The sequence below is a fragment of the Staurois parvus genome, unplaced genomic scaffold, assembly GCF_062004578.1.
Source record: "Staurois parvus isolate SC_StPar_1 unplaced genomic scaffold, SC_StPar_1.0 ptg000094l, whole genome shotgun sequence".
NCBI lineage: Eukaryota > Metazoa > Chordata > Amphibia > Anura > Ranidae > Staurois > Staurois parvus.
The window spans coordinates 1,595,501-1,610,056 of NW_028317890.1; the positions used below are offsets into that span (position 1 = coordinate 1,595,501).

The 14,556-nt window shown below is 37.9% G+C and overlaps 1 protein-coding gene across 2 annotated transcripts in view; it reads right to left on the reverse strand.

Annotated features, from left to right (window-relative positions):
• MICU1 (mitochondrial calcium uptake 1) overlaps positions 1-14,556 on the reverse strand; it is a 331,092-nt gene that overhangs the window by 225,735 nt on the left and 90,801 nt on the right. For both annotated transcript variants that reach the window (XM_089670730.1, XM_089670729.1), the window contains exon 5: positions 10,719-10,762. In XM_089670730.1, coding sequence (XP_089526856.1) covers positions 10,719-10,762 — 44 coding nt within the window. The remainder of the gene's footprint in view (positions 1-10,718; positions 10,763-14,556) is intronic.

Genomic DNA, 14,556 nt, shown 5'->3' on the forward strand with positions numbered 1-14,556 from the left:
AGTATTATAATTACCTTTTTTCATAACATTTAACAGAGGGAAACCCATTTAAAGGTTGTAGTAGTAAAACGCTTGAGCACCGTACTGATATAGCTACTACAGGCATTTACCTTATCGGCACCAATCTACAATATATTCCAGGTTTGGTTGACGGCAGTCCTAACGAGGATTTTTAGCAAGGTAATTATTTAAAATTAAATGTCAGATATGTTTGAAAGTAGAGTTAATAGCAAGAGAATAATTCCATTTGGGTATAACAAAAAATGGAATAATATATTTTGGGAAACCGGTAACTGCACATATTAAACTTTTAATATGACAAAGCCTTTATTTGTTACTTAATCTTACATAAAAGTTTGCATGCTCAGGATGAGTTGGGTAAAGTATTTATGACATGAAGAAATAAACAGGTAATTAAGACATTTCCTGTAGGAAATTAAAAGCTTTTATTACGACTATAATTGAAATGTACTGTGGGATTCAGTACAGTACAGTGCCTTTAAAAAACTATTCCTACCCCTTGAAATTTTCCACATTTTGTAATGTTACAACCAGAAATGTAAATGTATTTCATTGGGATTTTATGTGACAGACCAACACAAAGTGACACAGAATTGTAAAGTGGAAGAAAAATGATCAATGGTTTTCAAAATGTTTAACAAATAAAATATCTGAAAAGTGTGGCGTGCATTTGTACTCAACCCAACCCCCGAGTCAATATTTTGTAGAACCACCTTTCACTGCAATTACAGCTGCAAATCTTTTTGGGGAGGTCTCTATCAGCTTTGCACATCTAGAAAGTGACAATTCTTCTTTAAAAAATAGCTCAAGCTCTGTCAGATTGGATGGAGAGCATCTGAACAGCAATTTTCAAGTCTTGCAACAGATTCTCAATTGGATTTAGGTTTGGACCATTCTAACACATGAATATGCTTTGATCTAGTCTTGGCAGGTTTGCAGTTGTGTCATACTCTTTCCATTTACAGATGATGGATTGAACTATCCTCAATGAGATGTTCAAAGCTTGGGATATTTTTTTTATAACCTAACTCAACTTCTCCACAATTTTATCCCTGACCTGTCTAGTGTGTTTCTTGGCCTTCATGATGCTGTTTGTTCACTAATGTTCTCTAACAAACCTCTAAGGGCTTCACAGAACAGCTGTATTTATACTAAGATTAACCACTTGGTAACTGCTCAGCCGAATGATAGATACAGCGTGGTTACCCAATTCTTAGAGGGAGTCATATGACGTCCTTCCAGAACGCGCCCTCTCAGGGGCGGGCACCCGGCGATCGCTGTAATCAGCTCTGTCCGTAGTGATAAGGTAAAAGGTCAATCACAGTGGCCTTTTACCAGGTGATTAGCTGTGTCCAATGACACAGCAGATCACGGTGTATATACAGTTGCCGGTTATCGGCAGCACTTTCCTCATGCTGTCCCAGCGTGCGGAAAGTACTGCCGATAACCGGCAGCTGTCACAGAGGAGATCGGCACTGATGATCAGTGCCTTGATGATCAGTGCCCTGCAGTGCCATCCACCAGTGCCCATCAGTGCCCCCCATCAGTGCTGCCCGTCAGTGCCATAAGTCAGCGCCACCCATCCGTTTCGCCCATCAGTGACCATCATTGCAGCATCATCAGTGCCTCCTCAATGCCCACCAGTGCCGCCTCATCAGTGCCACCTCATTAGTGCAGCCTATCAGTGCCCATCAGTGCTGCCTATTCGTGCCACTTCATCAGGGCCCATCAGTGCAGCCTCTTCAATGCAAATCAGTGAAGGAGAACAATTGTATGTTTGCAAAATGTTAGAAACAAAGAAAAACTTTTTTTTCCAGATTCTTTTGCTCTTTTTTTGTTTATTGCGAAAAAATAAAACACCCAGTGGCGATTAAATACCACCAAAAGAAAGCTCTATTTGTGTGAAAGAAATGCTACAAATTTCACATGGGTACAATGTTGCATGACTGCACAATTGTCAAAGTGCGACAGCACTGAAAGCTAAAAAGTGGCCTGGGCACGAAGGGGGTATAACAGCCCAGTAGGCAAGTGGTTAAATTACACACAGGTGGACACTATTTACTAATTAAGTGACTGCTAAATAAATTGGTTCAACTAGATTTTAATTAGGGGTATCCAAGTAAAGGAGCTGAATACAAACGCACAACACACTTTTCAGATATTTATTTGTAAAAAAATTTTGAAAACCATATATAATTTTCCTTCCACTTCACAATTATGTGCCACTTTGTGTTGGTCTATCACATAAAATCCCCAAAAAATTAATTTACATTTTTGGTTGTAACATGACAAAATGTGGAATATTTCAAGGGGTATGAATACTTTTTCAAGGCACTGTACATAATAATGCATTAACCACTAGGTAGAGATGAGCTATAGAAAACTGTGATGAAGTAACACCAGGTCTGAATTTACTTGGTCACTTACAATTGATTTATAGCTTAAATCAAGAAGGAAGTGGCCAGACAGAGTAATTATTTTTTTTAACTTTAATATTTAACAGTGTGTAAAAGGAATGAAAAGCTATAGCAATTCAAAAACAATAGACTTTATGTAAAGCCCTGTTCAGAAATTTTACTGAAGGAGGGGGAAAACAAAAGCAACAAACAGCTCTGTCAAACCATCCAAAGAAAATGCTCTAAAATGTGGCTGCACTTTAAACAAACCCGAAAAGAATCATTTCTAATAAAACCTGCATTCAAAGGTTTTTTTTATTTTGCATGTCTCATTATCAGTGCAGAATAGATCAATTTTAGTTGCCATTTCTCGAGTTATATGACTGCATTTATTCAAAAACCAGCGCTTAAATCCCAAAAGGAAATGTTGACTTTTTTAACATAATTTAATATTTATCCAAGTTCCTCAATTTCTTTTACTTTAGATTAGTTTTCTGTGTATTCTGAACAACAGGTTTGACATAATACACAAAAGAAGAAAGGGTTTGAGCAGGCAAGATCAGTAATTAGCCTGTAATGCACTCTGATAAAAGAGATGCAGCTTACATTTCTAATAAGAAACCTGAGGTTCTCCTGCTAGCTCAGGGGAGGAGAAGCATGTAAATGTTAATGAGGACTGTAGCAGTCTAAGAGCTAGTTCAAGGACAATCTCTGCATGGTACTGCAGAGTCAGATGTGGGTTAGAGATTTAACAGCTCAAGTTTGCATCAAAGTCTTTGGGAAAAAAGCTGAAGATCAATTTAACTTTCCTAGGGCAACCAGATCCATTTTCACCAACAGCCTAGTAGACAACCTTGAAGCAAATTGCTATTTGGGTGACTGTTATAGCTAGAAAAGGATGTGTTGTAATAATCTAATAAAACAACCTATTGAATGAACACTATAGAAAAGACTGTTGCATGTCAGGTAAAGTAATGTTATTGTTTATGAATCAGCTATGTGGCAAGCTGTTCAAATTCTTAGTACATTTTAGTTTATGTTTAATCTCTTTTTATTGTAAAGTATAAAGCATTTATAAATAATACAAAAGTACATTGCATTTAAACAAAACATATGAATAACTGAGCAAAAGTATGACATCCTCATGCATAACACACAATATAACTTTATAAAGCTGTAACAGAGAGGAATAATATGCAAAACAGCTATCACCAGATATAGCAAAAGCCTTGGGATCAATTATGCTATCATACCCCATACCAGTAAGAGATAACATCCGGAAAGCATACTTAAAGTCAATGCGCCCTGTATATAAGTGATATCATAATACTGTGAAGCCGTTATTGGATAGGACAAAAGAATAAGAACCAGAAAAGGTAGAAAGAAAAAGAAGAAAGAGAGAAAGAATAAAAAGAACATAGAGGAAAGAGGAAAAAAAGGGGGGGGAGAGTGAATTCCCAAAAAAAAGGGGGGGGGGGGGGTTAGGGGTATGTCGACCTAAGCTGAAATACAGGAGTCAAAGCCCATTGACAATCTGAAGTGAGACCATACTGTCCACATAAATTTGAATAATTCGGATTTATTCTCATCCCAAGCAATCATCCATACCATATACTCAATCTTGTGAACCTCACGAGTCCATTCCACTATAGACTGAGCCTCAGGCAACCGCCAATGCCTGGCGATTACAGAACGAGCTGCCGTAATAAAGTGCCGCACCAGACTTCTTTTATTTGCTTATACGAACCTGGCAGCATAGACAATATAGTAATCCTAGGCTCATTTGGAATATTGTCTCTCACTAATGTAGTAAACAAATTGAGAATCTTCTCCCAAAGAGGTAAAATTTTTGGGCAAGTGCCCCTAATATGGGCCATGTTCCCGGGTTCTCCCAAGCATCTGCAGCATTTCTCAGGGACAGATAGGTCAATTCTATACAAAATCGATTTTGCAATTGCGTTCATGAGCATAAGAAGATACAGATAATTTGTATGATACAGCCAGTATCTTGTCCCAGTCCAGTCCCTCCACCGACATGTTTAATTCTTGCTCCCATTTAGAAAGAAACGGAGGGGGATTCGGACAGGTCTCTCGCAGTAAGATCTGATATACCTGCGAAAGAGTGTGTTCAGGTCTAGAAGATTTGGATAGGAGAGATTCAAAAGCCAATGAAGATCATGTCAAGAGATCCATACAATGCCGCTTACTCAAATAGTGTTTCAGTTGAGTGTATTCCAACCATGCTAGTGACGTACTATGACAATAGGGAAGGATGTGGGAAAGAGGCTTAAGGGTCTGACCACACAACGTGTGGCACAGTAAAGGCCTATCCTGGCGACACCAACATAGGAATCGAGAACACTGTTCCGTGGCAGAGAATGATGTTAGCCCAAACAATGGGGTCAAAGGGCTGGCCTAGAGGACACTAAGCACTTACATAAGTAAGTATCCCAGGTTTGTAAGGTTACATGAACCCATAAGGGGTACCAAATCTCTCTGAGGTCTCTGTCCAGGTTCCAACCACAGCAAGGATGTCAGAGCAGGGGTCAAAAGATCATTCTCCAACTGAGTCCATAATTTAGTGGATTGACCATGGAACCAGTCAATCACTCTAAGTAGAGAGGCTGCATGACAATAAAGTGTGAAATTGGGCAGGGCAACACCACCCCTACATTTCGGCAAAGACAGAATAGTGGTTCATGTTCTAGGTTTCTTATGGCACAACAGAAAACCATGAAATCACCCTGTTCAGAGACAAAAAGAAATCCAAGGTTGGAGGAAGTAGGATAGCCTGAAAGGTGTATAACAATTTTGATAAGATGTCCATCTTGATAGCATTCACTTGACCAAACCAAGAGATGTGCGGTTTATCATATGTTTGAAGACAGGCGTGGATCATTTGGAGAAGGGGTGTATAATTAAGGTCCACCATAGTGGGCAATGAAGATGGGATTTTAATACCGAGATATTTAATATTCGTCAGTTGCCATTTGAGTTTGCTGAGCAAACTGTTGGCGCTATATAAATCCTGTATAATAATAATAATAATTTGAAGGGGAAATTACAACGAAGCTGGGATACCAAAGACGGGGGCAACAAAATGTTCAAAGCTTCTGTTTTATGATAGTTCACTTTTAAATTGCTTAATACCCCAAATTCTCCAAACGCCTGCATCAAGGAAGGAAAGGATACAAGGGGGTTAGTATTATAGAGAAGGAGGTCATCTGCAGTTTATAGTCATAGCAGCCGACGGAGATGCCATTGATATCAGGGTGCTGACGTATAGCGATGATAAAATGTTCCATGGTAAGAATATATAGTAACAGGGAGAGAGGGCACCCCTGGCAAAGTAGGATAGAGACTTTGAAGAAGTCCCAGAAGTAGGCGGGAAGAAACGTGTCAGGACTACTAATCCCCCTCCTCCCATTGCCGCATGGCGGCTTAGTGGGCTTCCATGGAGCCAGATCTGTGATAGGATTCGAGCACACCCACGATGAGCAGTATATTATCATGGACGGCTTTGGGATCACCAGCAACCTGTACAGTTGGCTAATGGAATATCCTGGGTGCTGACAGGCTGGATACCGGACTTTGGACTACAAAACAGTGAGTACCAGTGACCCTGTGTATGTCTTTAGGTCAATCAGCTGCTTATATGACCCATACAGGCTGGACTGGAGACAGTTTGAGGTTGCTGTATTGGTACCGATACCAGCTTTATCAGCTGCATATCAGCCCCAGCTCCTACATTACACACTTGGCATTGCCATTATCAGAGTTAACACTGCTGGACATTTGGTTCATATATACTACTTTGGACTGTCAGTTTTGCTATTATATTACGAGATTGGGATCATCTACATCTAGCAGTGGTCATGATCCACTGACTACATAATTTGCATTATTGTGTGCAAGTCAGTTTTCCATCCATCTAGCTCATCCATCCATCTGGGCCCATGGGGTTACAGTGCCTCCAACCATAGAGTTATTTATGTCTATAGATCTTTACTGCCTTTCAGCATTAACCGGTTTAGGACTCCTCTGTTTGCTCCATGGGCTGTTATGTGCCCTCTATTCACAGGTGCCTTTATTTCAGGCTCTATATGATATCTTCTACCTAGCTCATTCAGAATTCTTATAGACTGCCATCACGTCTAGTCGCATTTATGTGGCTTTGGGAGAGTGTAACATCAGGGATTTTTAGAAGTTGTTTAGTTCCTCAGCTCCTCCCATCTGGGTTTGGAGGGGTGCGGATGGGTGTCCCTTAATGGGTTTTTTTGGGTGGGGTTACCTTTTTTGGGGGCTGGGGCTTAGCAAAGAGGTTTTGGGGTACAGGTAGGGGATGTATCGATCTATTTAGGGGATCTGGAGTGGGGGGGCTTTTGGGTCATTGATTTGTGATGCTTTTACTTCATGTCTTTTTGTAGTGAACATATGAGTAGTAGCCAACTGGGTGTGTAGACTATTTTCTTTTCTTGTTTTGGATAAAGTAGAGACTGACCAGAGAGAGAGAACACAACTGGATGGAGTCCTTGCCCTGGACTGCAGTACAACTGGATGAGGTCATGGTCAAGAAGGAAGGATTTGGATGTTCTGGTAGATCACAGACTTAAAAATAGCATGCAATTTTGAAAGCAAGCAAAATATTTTCTTGTATTAAAAGAGGTAAAGACTCCGGAAGGAGACACATAATTTTGCCTCTATATAAAGCATTAGTAACCTCAGCTGGAATATGCTGTTCACTTTTGAATACCAATTCACAACAATAAATTGGGGAACTGGAGAAAATGCAGAAAAGGGCAAGCAAACTGATAGGAGGCATATAGGACTTTAACCACGAGGAAAGGTTAGCTGAACTGAATGTATTCTCCCTCGAGAAGATGCAATGAGGGGATGTGATTACAACACCTAAATACATATTTGGTCCAAATAGCAGGCTTGGTGGAAAGTCACTCTAAGGTCAGGTCATTACAAAAAGACAAGGAGGAACTTTTTACATCTGGAGGAAAAGAGGATTAACCTCCACATACTGAAAAGATTTTTCACAGTAAAAGCTGTGAAAATGTGGAATAGAGTCTCTAAAAATAGCTCTGGCTATCTTGGTTGATTGTTTAAAAAAGAGCTGAATGCACTCCTAAATGCTCACGATATAATGGGATATTAATATGTATAGGTAATAAACACGAGAGAATGTTGATCCAGGGAATATCCAACGGTTGAGGGGAATCCCGAAGGAATTTTCCCCCTCTGGAGCAAAATTAGACCATGCTTTATAAGATTTATTATTGCTTTCCTCTAGATCAACTGCATGTATAACGTTCTGCAGATGGAGGTTTTCTGTTAATTCACTTTTTGTACTGATTGAGCTAGTTGGAGTTTTCAACCAAATTATGTAACTACAATATATGCATTCTATATTCTTCATCTGCTCCTATACCAGAACCATGGGGCAGATACGGATATAGTTATACCACTGTAATTATTCTAGACTATGAAAAGTCTAGTTTGTTCAGAAGTAAAAGGCTCTCAGTGAACACTCCATGAGATTATGTTTATATCATGTGCACTAATATTAACTATTTACTGCATTTATGTAGAATTGTATACAATATAAATATATATTAAAATGCTAAATTACAGATACAAATGACCATAAAAGCATGTTTCCAGGCTAACTAGCAGAGGTATGGCAGCACCCAAGAAGATACTGATGAAAGAGGAAGAAAAGTCTTTGAAAACATTGTTTACGTAATTAGCACAACTTCTTTAATGCAGAGCCTGGATGATGGAAGAGTTTCATACAGAACACACTTTGTCTTTCCAAATTAATAAAGAGCTTTCAGCAGTATGTCATCAGCTTTTATCTACACTGTATCATTGTTGATAAATATTATTCCATGTAACACACCACAGGGACAAATAATTTACAAGATGTATGGAGTTCAATCATTTCCTGGCTACAGTATTCATACAGACGAATTAATATGGTTCCAAGTAAAATTCTACTTTGTAAAATTAAAACTTAAAAATGTGTATATCAGAAAGAGAAATATTTAGGAAATCACATATACCGTGAAAGGGATAAAAATGTTAATAGCTGTTTTGGCTGAACAAGGAGAGCTAAAATGTAAGGTGAAAAAACACATCTGCTTCCATTTTCACTGCTGCTCCCACCTCCACAATCTAAGAAGGCTGAGTTTTCTATTTATGTGTGTGCTTATTTACTTTTTTTTTTAATTTACAGTACAGTTTCATCCCCTGCCTACATTCTCACCTAGGCAAGAATGATTTGTGTCCTGCTCCTGATAATACCTGGGATCTAAAGCACATAGTAAGGACACGATGCTGTGTAATCAGAAAGGTGGCTGAAAGAACCCAGAATAAATAGGTGGCTTCAGATGACATAAGGAGGGAAGATGGCAGTGTGAGACCTGGTAAGTAGAGTGGCACATTACACGAGATCAATGCTAAATTTGAGGGGCAGCTGCTTAAGTTGAGGAGAATAAGATGAAACTGAAAAAAATATTATCATGGCAGAGTTCCTCCCCAACATCTCCATGTAGCCTCACATAGGATATTTAACATTACGTCTCTATGTAGCCACAAGGTATAAATTCTACCTCACACCTACTCCCCACACCATAAAAGAGTTACTACCACACAGCTCCTTGTAGCATTCATGGAAGTATTTCTACATCACAATCTCCTTGCAATATCATGGAAGAATTAATCAGTTAAATATCCATGAAGCAACAGTGAAGAGTCCCTCCCTTACATCACCATATAACATCATGGAAGAGTTCCTACCTCAAATTTTCATGCAGCATTATGGAATGGTTCCTCCCCTATATATTCATGCAGCATCCTTGAAATGTTCCTACCTCACAACCTAATGCAGCATTATGGAAGAGCTCCTACCTCACACCTCTATATAGTGTCATAAAAGACTTCTATCTAACTCCATGCAACAGTATGAAATAGTTCCTACCTCGTTGCTCCATAAAATGTTGCTGAAACATTCTGATCACACACCTCCATGTAGCTTAATGGAAGGGATCTATCTCATATCTGAATGCAGCATCATGAAATAATTCCTCTCTCACATCCCCCATGAATCCATATTTGGTTAATTTTTTTAGGATCATAGCTACAAGTAAAACTTAAATTAGAATGATAGCTACAAACTAATGTATTAAGAACCAAAATTTATAATGCTATTAATGAAAAAATTATTTATTTGTGGAAATCAGGAGATCAAAATAATCCAATAGAACACCAATAGAAGCAGTCCATGTTTTTAGCTTACCCTTTGCATGTCTATATATTTAGACCATCAGTCCTTACACTGCTTGCATTTAAAAAAAATATTTAATGATGTATTAAAATGATTGTAAACCCTCACATTGATGATTGTAAAACAACATATTGAATTTCAAGAAGAAATGAAAGCTAAAATATTTGTGGATAGATATGTAAAAAAACAAAAACATTATCAATACCGTTTTTAAAGATGAATATATTACCTCTGTTCTCCGCTGCATAAGAGCTAGAGAACAGGAAACAGCAGCACACCGATGTTCCAAGTGAATGGCTGTGCAGGGGGAAGGGTGCCAGGAAAAGGCTGATCGTTGGAAGAGAGCAGGCATAGCTAGAGAACTTACCACGGTGTGTTCTCCTGTTTAGTGCAGTTAGTTTTTAATAGGAAAGCAGAAGACCTGACAGGAACACCAGCGATTTCACACAAAGGAACCATTACAAACAGAACATGATACTTTTTCATACAAGTACATGGTACAGCAGGCACCTATCAGAGCTGCATTAATGTGTGGCCTTTAAATGTATTACCCTCATTTAAATTTGTTTGGCTGACAAAAAAACATACAGCATCTCAACATATACTAGTTGCATAAACTTGTACACATTCTGTGTGTCAGATTATAGGACATAGTCAGAATGAAGGTTTGTTTTATGAATTACAGGAGAAAAGTTAAGCACAGTGAAAAACTTGTAGGGAAAATGTTGCATTTAAGTTATTACTTTACACCTGTGTTATCCTTACGATGAACAGCAAACACCTAGTAGTTTCGCATATCACAAATGGAATTTGTATGCGTCATTTATTACAAGCTTTATCTAATTTTAACTGTGCTATGGCAGATGTACTGTACATGAAATGTATTGGAACTGTGTAGGTACTTAACTGCATTAAAATATACAATTACAATTTAAAAATGTGACTGTTTCTTATTCAACAGATATTTACTTTAAAAGTATTATTAATTTTTACTACTAAGTACTCACCTTTCCATCATAACGCTTTATGATAAACTGATCTAGGCCCAAATCTGTAATGAAAAAAGGTAGTATTGAAAAAAATCAAATGTAAGAACACTGAAAAAAAATCAGGTAAACTTCTTCTGATCTTTACATGTGCATTTATTTATATGCATAGTTCTACTTGTCTTTTGAAAATGTCAGTTTTTTCCATCAAGTTTTGGAAAATGCAGGAAAGAAAGTGAAAATGTTTTTTTTTTTTTTTTTACACAAAGTTGTCAATTAATATGATCTCTCTAACACAAAGCATAGGCATATTTAGGAATTACAGCCCAAAATACATTCTGCTACTTCTCCTGAATATAGGGATACCACAAATGTGAGACTTTTTCACAGCCTAATCACATAGAGAAGCCCAAAATCCAAGGAGTGCCTGCAGGCTTTCCAGGGCCATAAATTACATACCCAATTTCCTTACTACCTATCACATATTTGGAGGCCCTGGAGCACTAAGACAGTAGAAACACCCACAAAATGACCACAATTTGGACAGTAAACACTCCAAGGTTTACTTGAGAGCAAAAACAATTAAGGTACAGAGTGTACAACGTAGTGCGGCAAAACAAAGATGCTTTCAATTCAAAATAGGATAAAGTGACAGTCATATGAAAGCATGCTGACTATAATTAGATTTGAATAGACTTAGGGAGACCATCAATATAGTGGTACTTGAGCCTAAGGCTCGGATCACATTATTACAGGCCTGCATTTCCCCCCACAAGAAAGGTGCATGAACCTTTTTAAAAATGCGGCCAGAGGGAAACCGCATGGTCTTTTGGACTATGCAATTTCACTGCAAACGTGCTGCAGACCGATATGCATGGGGGTGCCTTTCAGAATGAATGGCAGCCTGTTGTGTCTTGTAAGAGCAGTGCGATTCCTGCACAGTGTGAACCAGGGCTCAGTGAGAATGTAGCAATTTAAAACGGACAGCGTTAGAGCATGGAAGAACTTGTGTAGAACGGTAATGCTGCAAATACCTAAAAGATCATGCTTTTGATATAGTCTGACAAGTGTCAAGGAAAATATAGGTTTTTAGTTTACTCTCGGTAGAGGCGACATGGGAGTGAAGAAGTACTTGCCAAGGGTTACGGACAAGGTTTTTGTGGAGGATGTTTGTATCCTATTGTAGATCCGAATCCTTTTTTTTTTTTTTTTTTTTTTTTATTAACTTTGGGTCTTTGCCACCATATGTGATATAGAGTAGCTATTGCTCTGCAGCCTGGGAAGCATAATGGAGGATGTCAGAGTAAATTTGACAAAGCGATCAGGGGTTATATACTACGGCAAGAGTACTTAATGTTCATTTTCTTGGGTATGGATGTTGATTGAGCGATTGTCTGCAATCCGTGATATTTAGTTTCCCCCAAATCACGCTCCCAATGAATCATATATTGGTGTTTTGAGCCATGTGTGAAAGAATTAAGAGCTGTGCAAAAAGAGAGAGTAAGCCCACAGTGTAGATTGTTTTTGCATCTCCTTTTGGATGGGGTCAAAAGAAGTATACAATCGCTATTCTTTTGGTGAAGGGAGCTAAAAAATGGGAGATTTGGCTCAATTGAAAGAGTTCCTCGTGTGGAAACTTTCAATGTTCCTGGAGATGTGAAAATGTTTTGCAACCACCCAACGCAAGGAAGTAATGTACAAATCTAATTCCCTTAGAGGACTTACCCTCTTGTTTTTAATGCCACCATTCACTTTACACTGTCACAGTTATGCCTGTGAGTATGCCTTCCTATTTTTCTGTTTTGTACCACAATAAATTCTAACTGCAGTGCCTTACAGTGGTTAAAATAATTATGTGATCCCCTGCAAATTTTATAAGTTTGCCCACTTACAAAGAAATTAAGGGTCTAGAATTTTTATCATAGATGTATTTTAAATAATACAGACAGAATATCAACCAAAAATCCATTAAAAAAAACATGATACAAATGGTATGAATGGAGTTGCAGTTCAGTGAGTAAAATAAGTATTTGATCCCCTAGCCAACCAACAATATTTCTGGCTCCCACAGACTGGCTATGTGTACATGTTTGGATTATTTTGAAATATTCAATAAATCTGTATATTTAAAAAAAAAACAAAAACTGTTTTCTACCATGGAACAGTTTTAACTGCAGTGCCTTATATATTTGGATTAAAAACAAAATCAATCAAAATGTCTTCCCCCAACTTAAAAAAAACAAAAAAAAAAAAACACATTCTTTTTCCCTCACTGTGTTCACTTCAGCAGCGATTTGCTGCCCATTATATAACTAATTCATTGGTTTCTGCTCATTAATCCATAAATAGCCTACTTTGTCTTCTGTTATACTTGAAACATCACTTTCACTTGGACACACAAGCCCAACCTTGTAATAGACATTAGAGATGTATGCTGTTCAAGTGGCAAATCATACTCTGTTATCCTTTTTTTTTTTTCAATATAGGTTAATGTCTCCTACACCAATGGTGGCAATTCATATAAATATTGTGATCCTATGGGGTTGATTTACCAAAACTGAAGAGTGCAGATCTGCTTTACTTTTAATGCACTGCAACAATTTATTTAACTACGGTAAGTATTTAACAAAAATGGCTGTTAACCAAACTTAATAAAAAAGCACTGAAAATTCTATTAGCTCAAGTCAAAGCAGTTTTTATTTAACTCCACATATGTAAGTATGAGACACAATTAGATTGCACAAACAATAATACTGAGTTTCAGATGTGCTGTTTCAAAGAACATCTGTTGAATTATCCCCTCACACCATAAACATCAGAAAATCTGCAGCTAAAACTGTTAAAAATGATTTGTGCACATCCATCTGGCACAGGTACAAGCATTGTGATGATCATACATTCTAATGCAAAAACACTTGAAGGCATACTTTTTAGTTTAGGAGCTAATTCTACTTGTAGCCAAAATATAAATACATCTACATTGATTTAAAATAGAATGTGCATTTTTTTAAAATAAGATTATAAAACTAATACTGCGCTTGACTGGAATATTAGATTTGGCAGTTGATCATTACTTCCCCTGGCACACAAAATATCACAGCTTCTAGTGTGACCATTTCATTGCATTCTTGTAATGTTCCACTTGTCACTGGCAAAAGAAATGCAACATTCAGAGTAGAACAACAAGTAACGACCTTGTCATTTGATAAAGGGTAACATGTCTGACCTTTTGTCAACAACTGACTCCTGCAGCTGGTCGTCTTGTTTTCAGTAAATGGACTATTTTCTAATATAATTGTGTGCCTAGAACAGCAGTTTACCAACTTGAAGGCTACAAACTCTTTGCAAACAAAAGCAACATTACACACAAATAAATAACTTTTAATGATGCTGTGCTGCAAACTAAATACTCAACTAATACTATTGTGACGAAATTCAATGAATGACAAAGTATTAAAACCATAAACTGTGTAAGTGAGTTTTTGTGCACCACACAATAAGCTAAGTTGATACACATATGGTAACTCTTACATAGTCTCAAATTAAATTGTGCCCACGAATCCAGTGCTGTGCATCAACAATAATAATACACACTGTCCCCAATTTAATTGTGCACACAGATCCAATGCTGTGCGTCCACAATAATAATTTATTAGTGCCCCACCTCTGTGCTCACTCTGCTCTCACCTTCAGCATATGACCCATATACAGAGGTTAGACAAAAAAATGGAAACACTACATGATTTGCAGGTGTGAAAGTGACAACATGTTTTGTGTTGAAAGCGGAAGTGATGTAACATTCTTTTGCTTCCCCTGTATGCTGAGACCCCTGGCTAACAGGTGGGAAGCCTCACTTTTG